Raw genomic sequence first — 21936 nt, forward strand, 5'->3', positions numbered from 1 at the left:
GGTCAGTTGCTGGACTGATGCCATCAGTGTCATTGTAAGGGGTGACAGTCCCCCACAAAGCGGAAGATGTACCATCGGAAGCAGAGTACACTCTGCTCATTGATGTTTTTCTTGCTGAGACGGGCAAGAGAAGTTCATCTCAACTACAGTATTGCTCAACTTCAAAGAGGAGGGAAGTTACTCATTCACAGAGACTGCTGGCTCGAAATGAAAAGAAGTCAATCAGGTTTGTTGATTGAATGTATTGAGATATCGTATTATCTCCTTGGATCAGATTCTCCACCAAGAGGTTTTGAAACACCTTTTTCCCAAGGGGTGCTTTTGACAGATACCTTTCGTGGATGACTGCTTTGCAGCTAAGTTAGGGGAAGACAGTGTGGTCAGTGGAGAAGGCACTTTGACCTGTGACCACACAAGGTTGGTTTTCCAATCCATCAGTGAGAGTAACCGATCCAGCAAGTCTGCTCCGAGTAGCAGGGGTTCAGATTCGAGGCTGATAACATACACAGGGTGAACGAGCGATACGTCCTGGAAGTGTAGTTTCAGTATGACCCTCAATGTGAGAGGCGAGGTAGTCTGAGTGAAACCTCGAAGTGTAGTGTCGCATCGTTCCATTTTTAACCATGTTTAGTTGGCTTTAAAGCCCTTTTGAAATCATCGAACAATGTTTGAGAGATGAGCAATATCGTCACGCCCGAATCAATTAGTGCATGACAAGGTAAGCAGTCCTCCAGGACTGTTTCCAGGTATGGCCGTTTAGATTTGCGTTTAGTGGACATATTCCCCACAAAGTGGAGTGGTCGTTCGCAACGACGTGATGTGTCATTTCTGTCCGAGGTGAAGGCAGATTGACTTTTCGGATTTTGTGTGGGCTTGGCTTTAACGAAGCTTTTGAACTTTTTCTTTGCAACCTTTGCATCATATTCTATAGGCAAAGCCTCTGGGCTTGTTTCTTGATCAGGCCGGCCATGGATTGGGTCTCGAGTGAGAGCAGGAGAAATTAGATTTTTAACATCCTTACTAAGGGTGTTAATTCCTGCGAACCTTATGTCCAGCAATTCTCCGTCTAGTCCTTCTGACTTATCTTTTACCATTTTCTCAAATTCTTCTCGCTTTAGTTCTTCACGTAGTGGAACTTCTAGAGACCATTGGTCTACGTTTTGATTGTCCTTTAACCCTTTGTTACCCTTGTGCTCTGACACTTTTTGTGGGTTGGGTGCAGGAAAGCAGCGAACAGGTCAATTGTATCGGTAGCCGTTTTCGATGGCGATTTACTTTACAGTTATTTAGACCGCAGAGGTTATTGGATTTGTGGTTTCGTGGTAGAAACCGTTGTTGTGCATCATCTCTCAGTGCTCCAATACCTGATAATGCACCCTATAACTGGAGTGAGTGCTCCTGGTCAAACTTCAAAACCGAGTGGTCAAGGCTCTTAGCGTTGCGAGCTTTTGATGCCTCAAAAGCTGTGCTTGCAAGCTCTCTGAGTTGTAAGATAGGCAAGCCAACGTTGGCTGTAGGGCCCAAGTAGGTAATGAAGGTGGGATACATGTTCAACAGAAACATTTGTTTGAATGGTAACAGCTCTTCCATTCCTGTTTCAGTGAGTAGGCCAAAGTAAGCTGAACGAAGCCTATGATAGTAAGCTTGTGGATGTTCATTCCGAGTTTGTTTGACAGTGTTTTCCTGTGAGCTATCGTGTTTGCGAGTCGCAGAACCACTGAATTCTCATTTCAAAGCTGTGGAAAGTTTAGTATAGTCGTTAAGCATGTGTTGCTGTTACACAAATGAACCTCGTCACATGTATATTCTATGTTTGCTTCAACAGGTAAACTCGGTCAGAACCCATAGCGTAGCCCTCCAATGTGTCCTCTATGTCAGCTAGAAACGTCTCAGTATCGTTTGGCTGACCTGGAACGGGGTCAAAGGTGGGGAAATTCTTGACGAGTTTGTCAAGGTGTTCCACGCCAAGTGGATGGAGAAGATTGGCTTCATCCTGTGGGAAATTGGAGCTGAAACGCCAAGAGAAGAAGCCAAGCTTTGGCTTCGTTGGCCAAGAGGCGCCATATTACTCAGTGCCGAATGGCCAAGAGGAGAAGACTGAGGGACACATGAGGGAGGCAAAGTCTGAAACCTTCTATCGTCTTCACTCCTTTGAGTGTCGGGCTCCGGTTGCTTGGTTGGGTAGTCACGCTGTAGCGCGTGATCGTTCTGAAATTCCACCAGATTGTACTTAAGGGTGGTATTCTGCTGCATTGCGGATTCCACTTGAGCGCTTAGAGTACTGGTTTTAGGCACGTGAGTGTTGCACTGGGTCTCAAACCTATCTGTCATGTTTTGCAGATAGAGGTCTTGAGTACGGAGCGAGAGATTCAGTGATGAGATTTCCTGCGCTTGCTTAGAAATCAATATTTCCATCTTCATCACCTGAGTTCTCTCATCATTAATTTGGTCAGCAACTTCAATGAGTTCTGCTGATTTGTCCTCCAACTTAGTCATTGTGTTCATTAACTGATCATCTTTGGTCTGCAGCATTTGGAGTAGAACAGTGTTACTTTGAGTAACGTTCAACAAAACTGCATGCGTGTTATCAAGTTGAGCGCTCCTGTTTGTAGATAACTTGTCAGATTTATCTAGTTTTGTGTGGACATCGTCATATTTAGTTTTGGCTAAATGGAGTTGTTCCTGTATAAGACGATTTTGTTCCTGTAGAAAACAATTTTATTGAAGAGTTTGTGCTCTATCGTCGTCATAAGTTTTTGCAATTACATTTAATTGTTCAGTTTTCAAACGTAGTTCCATAGCTAGCAGAATTTTCCCTTTTCTGCATTTGTCATCAGTTTTCCGGTTCTCTCCACCTGTCCCTTTATGTCTACCGTGTCCTGCCAGTGCTTCAGCTGTGCACTGCGGTATTGGACCGAAGCCAATTATGGATGGCAAGACATCAAGGCTAAACTGGAGAGAACCTTCAGAAGGCCTGCGCCCGATGGTTGATTTTGGAGAGCGTTTGTCGCGATTTCTATTGTTTTTCGGCTAATGGCAAAGTTAGGTTTGGTATCACTACTGAGGTTAGAGATCAGTCCTTTTATGGGTGAGGTTTCACTAATTAGCGGGGGAGTGGGAACCACTCCCTCCTATAGCTTGCACATTATTAGAACATTTGAGAGGAGAGAATTTGGGGTTTTGGAATACTTTGGAAGATGCAAAGACAATTTTTATCTATTTATAGACGTTAATGAACCATCAGTACTGTATCATAATGTGGGAGTTGGATGCGAATGAATTTGCAAAAGGAAATTGACTTGATTAATCAATGATAATGATGAATCATACCTGTATAGGCAACTGGGAATTACATTTTAATTATCCTGAGAAGTTGGTTAATCTAGGTTAATATGGGAAAGTTTAAAATGTCTCATTTAATTGGAAGAACCTGAAAAGGTATTTTCGACAATTTAACTTATTAAATTGAATGAGACGATGATATCCAATCAATTGAGATTGTCTGGATAATCATATGTGTAAACAGTAGTTTAAATGTTAGGGTACATTCATCACCAGGTTCACATGTCCCTAAGGCCGAAGCCACATGGGATTCCCGCTGAAGGCGGGACTTCATTCAGTACTGGGTAGTCCTGAATGAGCTTTGCAAAAGCAAATTTTACTGATTTAACTTTTACTTGGTACTCATCCCGGATCCGGGAGCACCCTCATCAGTAAAAAAGCTGACTAGCATAGCCTAGCATAGCGCCACAAGTAAATACTAGCATCTAAATATCATGAAATCACAAGTCCAAGACACCAGATGAAAGATACACATCTTGTGAATCCAGCCATCATTTCTGATTTTTAAAATGTTTTACAGGGAAGACACAATATGTATTTCTATTAGCCAACCACGATAGCAAAAGACCCAACTTTTTTTCCCACCATTTTTTTACTGCATAGGTAGCTATCACAAATTCGACCAAATAAAGATATAAATAGTCACTAACCAAGAAACAACTTCATCAGATGACAGTCTGATAACATATTTATTGTATAGCATATGTTTTGTTCGAAAAATGTGCATATTTCAGGTATAAATCATAGTTTTACATTGCAGCCACCATCACAAAATCTCACCAAAGCAGCTAGAATAACTACAGAGACCAACGTGAATTACCTAAATACTCATCATAAAACATTTATGAAAAATACACAGTGTACAGCAAATGAAAGACAAACATCTTGTGAATCCAGCCAATATTTCAGATTTTTTAAGTGTTTTACAGCGAAAACACAATATAGCATTATATTAGCTTACTACAATAGCCAACCACACAGCCCCATTCATTCAACAAAACGTTAGCGATAGCGAATAAACCAGCAAAAGATATAAATTTTTTCACTAACCTTCTCAAACTCCATCAGATGACAGTCCTATAACATCATATTACACAATACATATATGGTTTGTTCGAAAATGTGCATATTTAGCGGCACAAATCGCGGTTATACAATGAGAATAGTAGCCAAACTGCAAACAAAATGTCGGGAGAAATCTTGGGAGAGGCACCTAATCTAATCAATAACTAATCATAAACTTGACTAAAAAATACAGGTTGGACAGCAAATGAAAGATACATTAGTTCTTAATGCAACCGCTGTGTTAGATTTTTAAAATTAACGTTACTACGACATACAGCATGCGTTAAAGCGAGACCGCACCGAAATTAATGGCGGAATAATAGTTTAACTTTTTCGACAGAAATTACGAATTAACACCATAAATAGTTCTTACTATTTGATGAGCTTCCATCAGAATCTTGTACAAGTTGTCATTTGTCCAGAATAAACGTTGCTCGGTTGTAGAAGGTCGTCTTCAACTGTGGAATTAGCAGCAAACGTTAGCCATGTGGTGCAGACGTGTCCAACTCAGCATAACGCAGAACAAAGAAAATCCCGAAAATCGCAATATACTGATATAAACTGATATAACTCGGTTTAAAATAACTACATTATGATGTTTTTAACACGTATATCGAATAAAATCAGAGCCGGATATATCTAGCGCCTATAACAACAGCTTTTCAGGACGCAATCCTGAGGTCTGTCTCGCGTCATGACGAACGTAGAAAAGACTGCACACCCGGTTCCAAGAGCTCTTGTTCGGCCTCAGATCTACCTAGACACCCCATTCCAATTCTCACTGCTTACTGACATCTAGGGGAAGGCGTATGCAGTTCATGTAGACCCATAGATTACATGCAAATTAATAAACTGACCCTGAAACAGAGCCCCCGATTTCAGATTTCTCACTTCCTGACAGGAAGTTTGCTGCAAAATGAGTTCTGTTTTACTCACAGATATAATTCAAACGGTTTTAGAAACTAGAGAGTGTTTTCTATCAAATAGTAATAATAATATGCATATTGTACAAGCAAGAATTGAGTACGAGGCAGTTTAATTTGGGAACGAATTTTTACAAAGTCGAAATGGCGCCCCCCTATTGAGAAAAGGTTAATCAATGTTAATGATAAATCAAACCTGTGTAGGCTATTTGGGTATTAAACTTTAATTAACCTGAGAGCGTTGCTGTATCAAGGTTAATGTGGAAAAGTTTAAAATGTCTCATTTGTAGAAACCCATCCATTTGGATATTATTTTAAATGTACATTGGAAAAAGGTAAATCCTGCAATTTTACCTCTTAGTTAAATTGAATGAGACATCGATATCCAATCAGTTGAGACAGGCTGGATATCATAAGTAACCACTTGTTAAACGTGATCCACGTTTGGGTGTCACCTAAATAATTCTTTTTAACTTCTTATGGCTGAAGGGGCAGTATTGAGTAGCTTGGATGAAAGGTGCACAGAGTCATAGTTGCTAATATACGCATATTATTATTAGTATTGGATAGAAAACACTCTGAAGTTTCTAAAACTGTTTGAATTATGTCTGTGAGTATAACAGAACTCATATGGCAGGCAAAAACCTGAGAAGTTCCACTTCCTGTTTGGATATTTTCTGGGGGTGCCAGATTTTCAACCAAGCTCTCATTGAAAATACAGAGAGATATGGATGGGTTTTCACTTCCTACGGCTTCCACTAGATGTCAACAGTCAATAGAACTTTGTCTGATGACTCTAATGTGAAGGGGGGCCGAAGGAGACAGGAATGAGTAATCACTTCCATGAGGTGCCCACGCATTGAACTGGCGCGTTCACGTGAGAGTGAGCTCCGTTCCATCGGTCAATTGAAGTCGATGTAATTCTCCGGTTGGAACGTTATTCAAGATGTATGTTATCAACATTCTAAAGATTGATTCAGTACATCGTTTGACATGTTTCTACTGACTGTAACGGAACTCTTGGACATTTCGTCACGTTATAGTGGACGCGCTTTGAGACTTTGGTTAGGGCGTTTGGTAAACAATTCGAAAGTAGCTAATAGGACATAAATAACGGACATTATCGAACAAATCAAGCATTTATTGTGGACCTGGGATTCCTAGGACTGCATTCTGATGAAGTTCATCAAAGGTAAGGAAACATTTATCATGTATTTTCTGGCTTATGTTGAGTCCAACATGGCGGCTAATTTGGCTATTGTTCTGAGCTCCGTCTCAGATTATTGCATGGTTTATTTTTCCGTAAGTTTTTTTTAAATCTGACACAGCGGTTGCATTAGAGGTATATCTATAATTTCATGTGTATAACTTGTATTATCATCTACATTTATGATGAGTATTTCTGTTGAAACGATGTGGCTATGCAAAATCACTTGATGTTTTTGCAACTAGTGAATCTAACGTGCCAATGTAAACTCAAATTTTTTTCTATAAATATGAACTTTATCAAACAAAACATGCATGTATTGTGTAACATGAAGTCCTATGAGTGTCATCTGATGAAGATAATCAAAGGTTAGTGAATAATTTTATCTCTATTTCTGTTTTTTGTGAAAGTTATCTTTCGCTGGAAAAATGGCTGTGCTTATTGTGGTTTTGTGGTGACCTAACATAATTGTTTGTAGTGCTTTCGCTGAAAAGTATATTTGAAATCGGACACTTTGGTGGGATTAACAACAAGATGACCTTTAAAATGATATAAGACACATGAATGTCTGAGGAATTTTAATTATGAGATTTCTGTTGTTTGAATTTGGCTGTTGTCATATCGATCCCGGTAGCGGGATTGCAGCCATAAGAAGTTTTTAACAGAAACGTACTGGCGATTCTTCACCCCCAGGGGTCACTGATCGCAGAAAGCTGAAATCAAATGGAAGTACAAAGGGAGGGACTTCCGTCGGGCAAGGCGGAGGAATTACAACGTGACACAGGAAAAACAAAATGGCTGCTTTCCCTTTGTTAGCTTAGCATCTTGTGCAAGCTAATCCTACACTTTCAAGCATAACATAGGATCCCTTTCAGCAAGGGAATGGTTTTACTTATAACGTATTACGTTCAAACCATTTCTCTGCATTATTTTCGTGATGTTTTACTGGAACGCACGCTAAACAAAGAAATGCACCGTTGGTCTACTCGCGTGGAAATGCGAGAGACAGAGAGATAGTTATCGCTAGTTAAGCTAATATCTACTCAATTTCAATCGGCTAGCCCTGTGTACCCGCTCAAGAAATGAATAATGGCCGAGCCTACCCGCTTCTGAAACGCGGATGTAACGGGTGTCGTCGGAAGGAAGGAAGAGACCAAGGCGCAGCGTTCTTAGAGTTCCACATAATTTAATCACGAAGTGAAACTAAAACAGGACAAAACAATAAAGAATACAACGACCGAACAGCTTCGATGTGCAAACTCCCTGCACACAAACAAAGAACAAGATCCCACACAGAAAGAGGGAAAAGGGCAGCCTAAGTATGATCCCCAATCAGAGACAACGATAGACAGCTGCCTCTGATTGGGAACCACACTCGGCCAGAAACAAAGAAATACAAAACATAGAATGCCCACCCAAATCACACGCTGACCAAAACAAAATAGAGACATAAAAGGATCTCTAAGGTCAGGGCGTGACAGCGGGAGGCAGAAATAGCACTATGTTTGGCCAAACGCTCTATTTCTCAAATTTCTATAAGTAGCTGGATCGTGTCCTAGCACTTAGAAATGTAATCACTAACTTTAAAACTCATTAGTCACCCTGACGTCATCAGATACGCAAACACTGGGACTTCTATGGCAACACACACACAACCAATAATTCCTGTCTACAACTCCCCTGCTGTATAATATCATCTGGGTGTATAATGCAATCTGCTTTCCAATTTTGTATAGGCTGAATGAAAATAAATGCCTCATTCTATTTTAGATGATTCACACGGGGCACCAATATGTTGTGTCTTTACTGTCATTAAATGTGAAGACTGTTATTTTATCAAATAAATTCTCTATGTGTAATTATTATTACGTGATTAAACTAATCGTGTAAACTTAATTAACTAGGAAGTCGGGTCACCTCGGAAAATGTTGATTTAGAAAGCAACATTTTTGTGAATATAACTCTTCAGATATTTTAATATCTGATCGATTAGTGTGGAAATATATATAAAATACAGGAAATCATGATTTTGACTGCACTGGGCCATTAACAGGCTCTTATTTAGCTCTTTATAAATAGTACACTGTTTTGAAAACTCACCAAACTATTCCTGAAATATTAACCTATTAGAAACAATTTGAATATCAAACTCACAAAAATTATAATTACACAATTACACACACTTACCATAACATGTGCTAATTGTGATGGTAATTGTGATAGTAGCCATTTTGAATAATCAGAAATAAAAAAATATCAAGGTGACACCCCCACACATGTGATATCATTGAAAAGCCCAGAATGTCCTCTCAAAGGTACAACGGGACCTAACACAATGCCATGTATGGACTTATAGACCAAAAACGAATGTCCATTAGAGAGGACAAAAATGAATTGCTTGTCCTCAGCAACTCTGCCTTCATTCCCCTGGACAGATGTGGAAAGACTTTAGAGAGAACAGCTCACTCTCCCAAGATTAAGGCTTAAAGGTGTGGCCTTCATCGTGATACTGGATCCAGTATGTCAAAGGACAGCTGAATCACTACTAGTAGATGTTTTGCAACTGTTAGTGTCTTTTGAGAGCCCATTGTGTTCCCTCTTAATTAAGGAGAAAGTAGATCATATCATCTTAATGCTATGAATTATGAATGAATTACTCCCTAGATTAATCTGAAGAAACTGGTTGTAAATGATCAAAGATGATGATGTGTTGGTGTCTTTCAGATCGATAAGTACCTGTACGCCATGCGTTTCTCCGACGAGACGCTGATGGACATCATGAAGCGATTCAGGAGGGAACTGGGGAATGGGCTGGGTCGGGACACTAACCCCACAGCAACTGTCAAGATGCTGCCCACCTTTGTCAGGTCCATTCCTGATGGATCAGGTGAGCATGAACACTCCAACTAGATACTCAGAGGAAGAAGAGTTGTGGGAAATCTATGCCTGGTTCTTTCTTTTTTAACCTCTAACGCCTACCAAACCCGGATCCGGGATCCCCCCCAACACAAAAGCTGACTAGCATAGCCTAGCCTAAAGTTACAGGGATATCATTAAAAAAAATGTTCATGAAATCACAAGTCCAAGACACCAAATGAAAGATACAGATCTTGTGAATAAAGCCACCATTTCAGATTTTTAAAATGTTTTACAGGGAAGACAAAATATGTAAATCTATTAGCTAACCACGTTAGCAAAAGACACCATTTTTCTTTGTCCACCATTTTTTCTCTCCACCAGTAGCTATCACCAATTCGGCCAAATAAAGATATTGATAGCCACTAACCAAGAAAAAACCTCATCAGATGACAGTCTGATAACATATTTATTGTATAGGATAGGTTTTGTTAGAAAAATGTGCATATTTCAGGTATAAATCATAGTTTACAATTGCACCCACCATCACAACTCGACTAGAATAAATACACAGAGCAACGTGTATTACCTAATTACTAATCATAAAACATTTCTTAAAAATACACAGCTCACAGCAATGGAAAGACACAGATCTTGTGAATTCAGACAATATTTCAGATGTTCTAAGTGTTTTACAGCGAAAACACAATAAATCGTTATATTAGCATAGCACATGTGCAAACATTACCCCAGCATTGATTCACGGCAAAAAGAGCGAAAGCATTATCACCACCAAAATGTATTAATTTTTTCACTAACCTTCTCAGAATTCTTCAGATGACACTCCTGTAACATCATATTACAACATACATATAGAGTTTGTTCGAAAATGTGCATATTTAGCCACCAAAATCATGGTTAGACAATGAGAAAAGTAGCCCAGCTGGTCAGAAAATGTCGGGCGCCATATTAGACAGTGATCTAGTCTTATACATAAATACTCATAAACTTGACTAAAAAATACAGGGTGGACAGCGATTGATAGACAATTTAATTCTTAATACAATCGCTGAATTACATTTTTTAAATTATCCTTACTTTTCAATACAGGTTGCGCCAAGCGAAGCTATACCAAACAAAATGGCGGCATAAGCGTTTAACATTTTTCGACAGAAACACGATTTATCATCATAAATTGTTCTTACTATGAGCTGTTCTTCCATCAGAATCTTGGGCAATGAATCCTTTCTCCGGTCTAATCGTCTTTTGGTCGAAAGATCTCCTCTTGTCCGGTCGAAATGGTCACTAACGTTCACCATGCACTCGAAAAGTGCCCAGCGCTTCAAAGTGTATTACACAGAAATGCCATAAAATCGCCCTAAACGGATATAAATTGCTATAAAACGGTTCAAATTAACTACCTTATGATGTTTTTAACACCTATAACGAGTAAAAACATGACCGGAGAAATATTACTGGCTAAACAACCGCTTGGAAGGAGGCAAGTCCGACGTCCTTCGTGCGTCAGGCGCAGGCAGCAAAAGAAAGCTACTTCCGGTATTTGGTGTTTTATACAGGCCCTGATTGCGCAATCGACTCCATTCAAAGCGTCACCACGTACTGACATCCAGAGGAAGACGTAGGCAGTGTCTGTTTCTCCATAGCATTTACAGGGACATTACAACCGACCTGGGAACAGGGGCCAAGATGTCTGAAATCTCAATCCCTGTCATGAAAAGTGCTGTAGAAGGAGTTCTGTTTCACTCAGAGACAAAATTCCAACGGCTATAGAAACTAGAGAGTGTTTTCTATCCAATAATAATAATAATATGCATATTGTACGAGCAAGAATTGAGTAGGAAGCCGTTTAATCTGGAGCCCGATTTATGCTAAGTCGAAACAGCACCCCCTATAATTCGCAAGAAGTTAATTAAGGACAAGATGTAATAACATGTTAAAGATTTGTACAGTTACAAATCCAGGTGTGAGGCAGAAACCAGTTGGTCAAGTGGCATGGTTTCTGTTTTTTCACCCATTGGCTAGAGTCACAATAGAAATAACAGGGTCTGGGCCCATATCCACAAAGAATCTCAGAGAAGGTCCTCGGAATCCTGTTAAAACCTGTTTTAAGAATTTAAAAACTCCCAGCTCAGAATAGGTTTTAGGATGATGTTAAGACACTGCCCAGACAAACTCTGAGCCAGGAGTAAACTCAACTCATAAAAGTTTCTCAGCTCATAATCACAACAGTTTGAGTTACTGCAAAGGAAAGATAGTTATGACTTTTGTCGTGTTTCTCGTGTTTCTTGGCCCAAGTAAGTCTCTTCTTCTTATTGGTGTATGTTAGTAGTGGGTTCTTTGCAGCAATTCGACCATGAAGGCCTGATTCATGCAGTCTCCTCTGAACAGTTGATGTTCAGATGTTCTGTTACTTGAACTCTGTGAAGCATTTATTTGGGCTGCAATCTGAGGTGCAGTTAATTCTAACGAACTTATCCTCTGCAGCAGAGGTAACTCTGGGTCTTCCTTTCCTGTGGCGGTCCTCATGAGAGCCAGTTTCATCATAGCGCTTGATTGTTTTTGCGATTGCATTTGAAGAAACTTTCAAAGTTCTTAAAATTTTCCGGACTGACTGACCTTCATGTCTTAAAGTAAGGATGGACTGTCATTTCTCTTTACTTATTTCAGCTGTTCTTGCCATAATATGGACTTGGTCTTTTTCCAAATAGGACTATCTTCTGTTTACCACCCCTATGTTGTCACAACACAATGGATTTGTTCAAACAAAGAAATTCCACAAATGAACTTTTAACAAGGCACTCCTGTTAATTGAAATGCATTGCTTCTACACCTGCATTGCTTGCTGTTTGGGGTTTTAGGCTGGGTTTCTGTACAGCACTTTGAGATATCAGCTGATGTAAGAAGGGCTATATAAATAAATTTGATTTGATTTGATTCCAGGTGACTACCTCATGAAGCTGGTTGAGAGAATTCCCAGAGTGTGCAAAGCTGTCATCAAGGCAAAGGGTGGCAACTTTGAAGAATCTCAAATATAAAATATATTTAACATGTAGAAAATAGTAAAAAATAAAGAAAAACCTTGGAATGAGTAGGTGTGTCCAAACTTTTTACTGGTACTGTAAATCAGATCAAAAGTGAAATAAATCCCACTGTGAGTGTGTTAGCTAGTGAATGACGTAAGAGATTATATGGAGTAGGCCTTTAGGGTTCATCGTTTGCATTCCCTCTTGTTTTTTAAAAACGTTTCAGTTCCTTTGGTTTACAAAAAATAAGTTGTCACGCCCATAAAACTACTACTGCTTAAATTTCAACATGTTCTCAAGACAGTGTGAAACTGTCTTTAATTCCCGGGAAGAGTGGATTTTTGGCAGGAGCCAGGAGCTTTTGACAAAATTACATCTGATATACATGGCAATGCCAACAGTAGTCAGCCCAGACATGACAACACAAAGATTTGAGTCACTGAGTACGGTTGCATGCACACAATATTGCGATTATTGTGGATAGTCAGATTAATATAATAGTTTGATTAAAACGTTTACATGCTTTACAAGAAGAATGATTTCCCTAATAATCCTGTTAACATGGACACATCTGAAATCAGGCTCCCTAGTTTTCAAGTTTTAATGTCACATGCACAAGTACAGTGAAATGCCTTTCTAGCAAACTCAAAACCCAACAATGCAATAACCAATAACAATGTAATACTAGAAGAAAACATGAGAAATAAGAATAAATATGAAGAACACAATAAGTAAGTAAGCATACTATATACAGGGTAAGTTCCAATACCATATTTACAATGTGCAGGGATACTGGAGGGATGGAGGTAGATGCAGTATGTATAGGGATAAGGTTACTAGGCAACAGGAAATAAGATAAACAGAGTAGTAGCAGCTTGTATGTGAGTGGGTGTTGTGATAGAAAAATTACATATTTACCTGATTTGTTTAATATTAATAGACAGATATTTATTTGACAGTTTCTGATTATTGTTGCTTGGTTTTATAGTTAGGTAACACCAGTGGATTTGAGCAGGAAGTTAATGTGTTCTAAAATTGTAATCTGTTTTGATTATGTGGAACAGTGTCCAGTAATTAAAGTAGATTGAAATAAGTATTGACTATTAACATGATAAAAGAGGACCAACTTTTTGAAGGTTCTACATTTGGTAAAGGTTTATATTTTTACTAAATTAAGGCAACAGGTTGCAATGTTTACATTGCCAGAAATGGGTTTGTTTATTTTAGACAGTGTCGATTCCACGTAATGAAACACTGTATTAGTGCTCCCGAGATGCGTAGCGTCCTAAAGCACTGCATCTCAGTGCAAGAGGGATCACTTTAGTCCCTGGTTTGAATCCAGGCTGTATCACATCCGGCCGTGATTGAGAGTCCCATAGGGCGGCTCACAATGGCCCAGCGTCGACGAGGTTTGGCAGGCATGGTAGGCAGTGGTAGGCAGTCATTATAAATAAGAATTTGTTCTTAACTGACCTGCCTAGTTAAATAAAGGTTAACAGGAACAATCTAAGGTGACAATATAGTAACAATATCATGATAATTTGACATGGTTATTGAAAAGAGAGACCAGTCATATAATATGATATGGGAGTGAAATGTTAGACTCAGTGGAGAGATACATGTTGCCATGTCTAAGGGTAGCACACGCTAAATTAAGCGCACATAAACGTTGGGGTACATTCAAATTAATGATTGTCATGATCATGTTTTGTTTGTAGTTAAAACCTTTGGGTTGCTGATTATGATATTATTATACTGAATGCTAAAGAAATTGACATTTCTCTTCCAGGAGAATGGGGGTAGTCATTTTCTCTCTCTTTGAAATGTTTCCTGAGGCTATGGTCTTGGGAGAGGGGTTAGTGAAATTCAGCAGTTTTATAGGTATAACGGTATCTGGATTTGGTGGTAAAGAGGAGTTACCAAATTAAATAAGGCCTGGCCATTTTTGTTTGATTGTTTGATTTTTGACACACACACACCAGTACGCACACACAACTTACTGGTTATGAATATGGGTTAGTGCCGAGGTATTTTAAAGGGTCACACACACACATTGAATATTTAGAAAAAGAATTCGGAGTTTTAATTGACCACGTGAATTATTTTGATAAAAAATATACTGAGGAAACTTACTGTAAACCTGGGATACAAAATGTATGAAATATTTTACCGTTTTTTATTAATTGGTCTAATATAAACACTTTTTCACGACCCTGTCTTTCAAAGATAAATCGTAAAAATCCAAATAACTTCACAGATCTTAATTGTAAAGGGTTTAAACACTGTTTCCCATGCTTGTTCAATGAACCATAAACAATTAACAAACATGCACCTGTGGAACGGTCATTAAGACACTAACAGCTTACAGACCGTAGGCAATTAAGGTCACAGTTATGAAAACTTAGGACACTAAAGAGGCCTTTCTACACCAAAAGAAAGATGCCCATGGTTCCTGCTCATCTGCGTGAATGTGCCTTAGGCATGCTGCAAGGAGACATGAGGACTGCAGATGTGGCCAGGGCAATAAATTGCAATATCTGTACTGTGAGATGCCTAAGACAGCGCTACAGGGAGACAGGATGGACAGCTGATTGTCCTCGCAGTGGCAGACCACCTGTAACAACACCTGCACAGGATCGGTGCACCCGAACATCACACCTGCGGGACAGGTACAGGACAACAACTGCCCGAGTTACACCAGGAACTCACAATCCCTCCATCAGTGCTCAGACTGTCCTCAATAGGCTGAGAGAGGCTGGACTGAGGTCTTGTAGGCCTGTTGTAAGGCAGGTCCTCACCAGACATCACCGGCAACAACGTCGCTTATGGACACAAACCCACCGTCGCTGGACCAGACAGGACTGGCAAAAAGTGCTCTTCACTGACGAGTCGCAGTTATGTCTCACCAGGGGTGATGGTCGGATTCGTGTTTATTGTCAAAGGAATGAGCGTTACACCGTGGCCTGTACTCTGGAGCGGGATCGATTTGGAGGTGGAGGGTTCGTCATGGTCTGGGGCGGTGTGTCACAGCATCATCGGACTGAGCTTGTTGTTATTGCAGGCAATCTCAACACTGTGCGTTACAGGGAAGACATCCTCCTCCCTCATGTGGTACCCTTCCCGCAGGCTCATCCTGACATGACCATCCAGCATTACAATGCCACCAGCCATACTGCTCGTTCTATGCATGATTTCCTGCAAGACAGGAATGTCAGTGTTCTGTCATGGCCAGCGAAGAACCCGGATCTCAATCCCATTGAGCACGTCTGGGACCTGTTGGATTGGAGGGTGAGGGCTAGGGCCATTCCCCCCAGAAATGTCCGGGAACTTGCAGGTGCCTTGGTGGAAGAGTGGGGTAACATCTCACAGCAAGAACTGGCAAATCTGGTGCAGTCCATGAGGAGGAGATGCACTGCAGTACTTAATGCAGCTGCTGGACACACCGGTTTCTGACTGTTATTTTAGATTTTGACCCCTCAATTGTTCAGGGACACATTATTCCATTAGTCACATGTTTGTGGAACTTGTTCAGTTTATGTCTCAGTTGTTGAATCTTGTTATGTTAAGTTTGCTGAAAATAAACGCAGTTGACAGTGAGAGGACGTTTCTTTTTTTGCTGAGTTTAGTAAGAAACACTCGTTTGAAGGGTTTGAATGACATCTGACTTCTGTCCTGACTTTCTAGTGTGATTTGATCACCCTTGCTGGAAAGCTGAGAGACATTGGATGATGATTTGAAGGTCATTTGTAATGCTGATAATTACGGAGAAGTTTTATAACTAATAGGAAGTGTTGTTGTTTTTACACATTAGTTAATAAGGTGAATTATGTGTCAAAATGGGGGAATTACCATTTTTCTTTGGTTTTTGGATTGAAGTTTACACACCTTGAGTGATATGTAGGTATGTATTGAGTGATATGTAGGTATGTATTGAGTGATGTATGAAGGAGTGTATTGTTGCCTTGTTTGTTCTGTTTTGTTTTGATAAATCTCACCAGATTGGGTCTGCTGGATGATTGGGATAATTTCCTGATCCTATGACTGCGATGAGGTTGACAGTGTGATAAGCTAATTTGGAAAAAGATGTTTCAACAGAATGTGTTATTTTCTTCAACATTTGTTTTAGAGATTTGCATTAAGAATATTGGTAGAAGTAATAATTTGTCATATAGTCAATGCTTGTCTGGATTTCCTGGATCAGAAATTAACTGAATTGAATTGTTGTTCTGATTTGTCCTCTCGAGGTTAAGGTGGAAATGGTATCTAAACGCACGAAAGGGATAATTTGACCAAACAGGGTGTGGACCTCAAAAACCCCTCTAACCGGCTGAAGAAATGCCATTCACTACGGCCCTGTCCTGCACCACTTCTATCGAGAGACCTGAGTCCGAGCCAGCAACCGGTGTACAGCATCCAGTTCTCTCATATTGCTGGTATACTGGTTGGCAAATGAAAAAGACATAATAGGAGTTGTGGTGGGGTTCAGGTGAGACATTATCATGGGCCATACACTTTGAATTGTGAAGCTATCTGAAGAAGGAAAATTAAGAAATGCCAGAAGATTGAGTGTCAGAGAAGGGAGGGGGTTGGTCAACTGTGCCCGTAATTGATTTAGACTTATCTGAAATTGTTATTTGGGGTATCAGGTTGATGGGGGAGGTCTACAGTGCTAAATGTATAGTTATTTAGGGTAAGAATGCATTGAGATACTGATCTGTAATTATAACCCCGACGAGAGAGTTAATTGGGTTAATTATAAGGTGAATATATTGTATGTTAATATGGATGTAGTGTTGCCAGTGTTGATGTATGTTAAATTGAGGGTTTTCATTTTGAGTGATAGAACCAATGTGAATCACTGAGCAATGTCATTCAACATTTTGGTTGGATAATTAATTGGGTTTTGAAATATGATTTGGAAACAAAATTATTTTTTAAAAACTGACTGATTGATTTGAGTAAGTTTTAGTATGTTAACTATATGAGTGGAGCAATTAATGTATTGGGTAAATAAGTTGTGTACTATGTTGAGACTATTCTCAGCATGCCTTGGTAAAAGGAGGGGTAAACTCTGATCCTGAGAGTGAAACTGATCTTAATCTATTTGATTTATATCCATTACCAAATTGAAATGTTTAATGATAACACTCAGGAACTATAGCAGGTTTATGCTAATTGAACATAGAGTCCATAGGTGATGCCTTATACATAATGGGATCATGATGCTTGTCCTGGGTTATGTTCATTAGGCACTAAATGGAATACATTTATTTTTAAACCTTGTAATTTTACTTTTAAGTTGAGAGAATTCTCAAAATGGGGGAATGTGATAGAAAAATTACATATTTACCTGATTTGTTTGATATTAATAGTTAGCAATTAATACTTAACAAATAGGAGGATATTTCTGTCCTGTTAGTGTCTTTGTTTTCATGGACTCCACTCTAGTTCCCTGCAGCTATTCAGGGCGTACAGTCACTGGAGATGGCTTGAGCTGACAAATGGGTTAAAGACTGCATTACAGAGACAAGAATGTGTTTTACTAGAGATAGCTTAGGAGTAGAACAATGCTTCATCGTCTCAAAATCATCCTTGCATATGGGAAACTAAGCCAGGGTGGGGTTAAGACAACAACCCACATGCAGATAATGACAGGATGAACCCAGAGTGGCTTATGATGCCCCAATCTGCATGAGGGGGGTTGAACCAACCATAACTGAGCGTTGTTAGTGTCAGCTATATATAGTACTCTGCATTTGTGTAATGGTTAGGTTACTCGGTCCAACACTCAAGGGTGGGGGGTCGACCAGCCTCAATATTGCAATAATTAATCAATATTAAATAAAGATGATTGTGTGAAGAAATGACCAAATCTCTCTCAGTACTGAATTTCCACGACAGTGTGCGAGTCAGAGTTTAGAGTCAGTATAAATGTATGTGTATAGTTTCCTGTAGTCCATGATCAGCTCCTTGGTCTTACTGATGTTGAGGCACCACACTGCCACCACACTACCACACTGACCTCCTCCCTGTAGGCTGACTCATCATCACCGGTGATTAGGCCTACCACCGTCATGTTGTCAGCAAACTTGATGATGGTGTTGGAGTCATGCGTGGCCACACAGTCGTGGGTGAACAGGGAGTACAGGAGGGGACTAAGCACACACCCCTGTGGGGACCCTGTGTAGAGGGTCATCATGGTGAAGGTGATGATACCTAACCTCACCACCAGGATCCAATTGCAGAGGAAGATGTTCAGACCCAGAGTCCTAAGCTTGGTGACGAGCTTGGAGGGGACAAATGTGTTGAAAGCTGAGCTGTAGTCAATGAACAGCATTCTCACATACCTAATGGCAAATCGGCAATCAAAATAAACGTTTTACCACAGCAACCATGTTATTTTTGGGAAGCACATTTCATTCTGAGTTCGGACATACAGTGCCTTCGGAAGGTATTCAGACCCCTTGACTTTTTTCACATTTTGTTACAGCTTTATTCTAAAATTGATTAAATTGTTCTTTCCCCTCATCATTCTACATACAATATCCCATAAGGACAAAGCAAAACCAGGGGAAAAAATGTGTTGCTAATTTATGAAAAAAAAAAAAAACTGGTATCACATTTACATAAGTATTCAGACCCTTTACTCAGTACTTTGTTGAAGCACCTTTGGCAGCGATGTTTACATGACTATTGCATAATCTGTTTAATATCGAATTATTACTGTGCATGTGAACATACTCACTGCCGCCTGTAGTACTGTAACCCACGTACCTCGATCAGTAGGTTCCCCTTCTGTTTCAGTGGACATGATGCCTCTGTTCACAATTCACATACTTGCTTGCTGTGAGCACATGCATATTTTTTATGCTTGTTACAGAGAAGGGGGACTTCATTGCTCTGGATCTGGGAGGCTCGGCCTTCCGCATCCTGCGAGTGAAGGTGTCCCATGAGAAGAAGCAGACAGTTCAGATGGAGTGCCAGATCTATGACACTCCAGAGGACATCATCCATGGCAGTGGCACTCGGGTACGGGGTACCTTTCAAACTCTTACCGTATATAAATGTCTAAAAGTCTAGTGGCCAGGGAAATAAATCCAAAGTGTGCATTACAGTCTCTCCTTGTGCACAGATTGCTTTCGAGATAACCATCCCTAACTGAATTATTTTCCTTTCCCTTGCAGCTGTTTGACCATGTTGCAGAGTGCCTGGGTGACTTCATGGAGAAGCAGAATATCAAGGATAAGAAGCTTTCTGTCGGCTTCACCTTCTCCTTCCCCTGTGCACAAACCAAACTGAATGAGGTGAGAGAATGAACAAGGCAATAGTACTGTACACCTGAGCTTCAGTTATTAGCTTCGTTTTTTTTTTTTTACCCCTCTTTTTCTCCCCAATTTTGATCTTGTCTCATCGCTGCAACTCCCAACGGGCTCGGGAGAGGCAAAGGGTGAGTCATGCGTCCTCCCGAACATGACCCGCCCAAGCTCGCAGCTTAACCCGGAAGCTAGCCGCACCAATGTGTCGGAGGAAACACCATTCAACTGGCGACCGGTATCAGCCTGCAAGCACCTGGCCCTCCACAAGGAGTCGCTAGGGCACGATGAGCCAAGTAAAGCCCCCCCAGCCAAACCCTTCCCTAACCCGGACGACGCTGGGCCATTTGTGTGCCGTCCTATGGGACTCCTGTCACGGACGGTTGTATTAGCTTCAGTTTTGAAGACAGATCATATCATACTATCAGTGATCTTTAGTCTAGCTGCCTGTTTGTCTTTTGTAGAGTTATTTGCTCACTTGGACAAAACGCTTTAAAGCCAGTGGAGTTGAGGGAATGGACGTTGTGACTCTTCTGAACAAGGCCATCAAAAAACGTGGGGTAGGTTTGATGTTTTTAAGCACGCTTGCCTAATGCAATGACAATGAACCCACTGGGCAAAAACTACTTGAATCAACATTGTTTCCACATCATTTTAACCAAAAAATTAAATATGATGACGTTGAACGAACGTGGATAACTGATTGGATTTGTAAAAAGTAATCAACATAAGGTAATTTTTATTTCACCCAACTCTTAACTTTTAACCTAAATCCAATGACATGGTGAAATTGTTGGTTGATTTCACGTTAGTTGACAACTCAACCAAATGTAAATCAAAACTAGATGTTGAACTGATGTCTGTGCCCAATGGGAAGTTCAGTCATAAGCAAATCTGTTGCACCATGGTTGTATAATTGTAACCCTGTGCTTTTCAGGACTATGATGTAGACATCATGGCAGTGGTCAATGACACAGTTGGAACCATGATGACCTGTGGCTTTGATGACCAGCGTTGTGAAGTTGGTATCATCATAGGTATAACATCCATTTACCTCCCACCAGACCATTAAAGGACACCCCCCCCCCCTCCGCCACAAAAGAAGTTGGTGCCACTATTTCAATGTAATTTCCTGTCTTAGAGAGAAAATGCACGTTTAGCTTCCACCTCTGAAGAATGACAAAGGCTACTTATACATATTTATGAATTGGGTGTAGGAATTTCCACATGGAGTTAAACATCAACAAATAGGGCACCTAGCATGCTAACATTATCTAGCTAGCTAGCTAGCTTGCTAACCATATCTAGCAGGCTAATGTTGTCTGTTGTTGCTGTTTTTTTTAACTACACTGTATTCAAAAGATTAGCCAGCTCGATCGATGGCTTGTTCTGGAGCTGGATTTGTCATAAGCATTGATTTAGGGAAAACTTCGTCACAGATGGAAACCACTGGTCTATCTTTGACTTTGCCATCTATTGTTATCGCCAAAGTTTTGACATCTTCCATAAATTGCGGCCGCGAATACACCATAGAAATAGTTTGACAAATAAGATGAAGCTCAGATAATATCCATAACTATAGAAAAATAGCTGATATGCGTTTTTCTTCATTGTAATGGACATGGTGCAACTTTTCGTAGGTAGGCTGCTGACAGGCTTTGGCTGCGGTACAGCAAAGCCAAGACAGCCCTTGCTCATGGTTCTCACATGGGAAGTGAAATTATAGGCTACAATGACTTTGCTCAAGATCATGCACGCTGCAAATTACATGTAACTAACAAATTTCATGTAACTAACAAATTACATGCACCCTTACATTTTTTCTCCATGGCTCAGGTGACCAAGTGGACACAAGACTGTTTGGCTCATGTCAGTCACGAAGAGGAATAACTTTGCAGCTGTTTCTGATTAATAAACATTGCCATGCTGGTGGGTGGTAATATTCAAATAAAAACCAACCCTGAAATTAAACGTAGGCTGAAAATAATTTTTATGTTATATCATAGGAAATGACACAACATTCACACGGATTTGCACAAGGTGGGCAGTTCGGATTTGTCACTTCAAGCCAAAATATATCAGAATTTGACTAAAACTATGACTTACTGACTTAAATCGTTATGCACCATCATGGGTAAGTTCTGGACATTGTTTTTCAGCTTGAAAAAGTGGATTTCTACCGGTGT

General features: G+C 40.1%; 1 protein-coding gene across 2 annotated transcripts in view; it reads left to right on the plus strand.

Moving 5' to 3' along the window:
• LOC120046662 (hexokinase-1) overlaps positions 1 to 21936 on the plus strand; it is a 38622-nt gene that overhangs the window by 7215 nt on the left and 9471 nt on the right. Inside the window, exons 2-6 of one of the 2 annotated variants that reach the window (XM_038992057.1) lie at positions 9262 to 9424; positions 19318 to 19466; positions 19622 to 19741; positions 20215 to 20310; positions 20688 to 20787. In XM_038992057.1, the coding sequence (XP_038847985.1) occupies positions 9262 to 9424; positions 19318 to 19466; positions 19622 to 19741; positions 20215 to 20310; positions 20688 to 20787 (628 nt within the window). The remainder of the gene's footprint in view (positions 1 to 9261; positions 9425 to 19317; positions 19467 to 19621; positions 19742 to 20214; positions 20311 to 20687; positions 20788 to 21936) is intronic. The other variant, XM_038992058.1, reaches the window with a different exon arrangement.

This window comes from Salvelinus namaycush, chromosome 4 (genome assembly GCF_016432855.1).
Source record: "Salvelinus namaycush isolate Seneca chromosome 4, SaNama_1.0, whole genome shotgun sequence".
Lineage (NCBI taxonomy): Eukaryota > Metazoa > Chordata > Actinopteri > Salmoniformes > Salmonidae > Salvelinus > Salvelinus namaycush.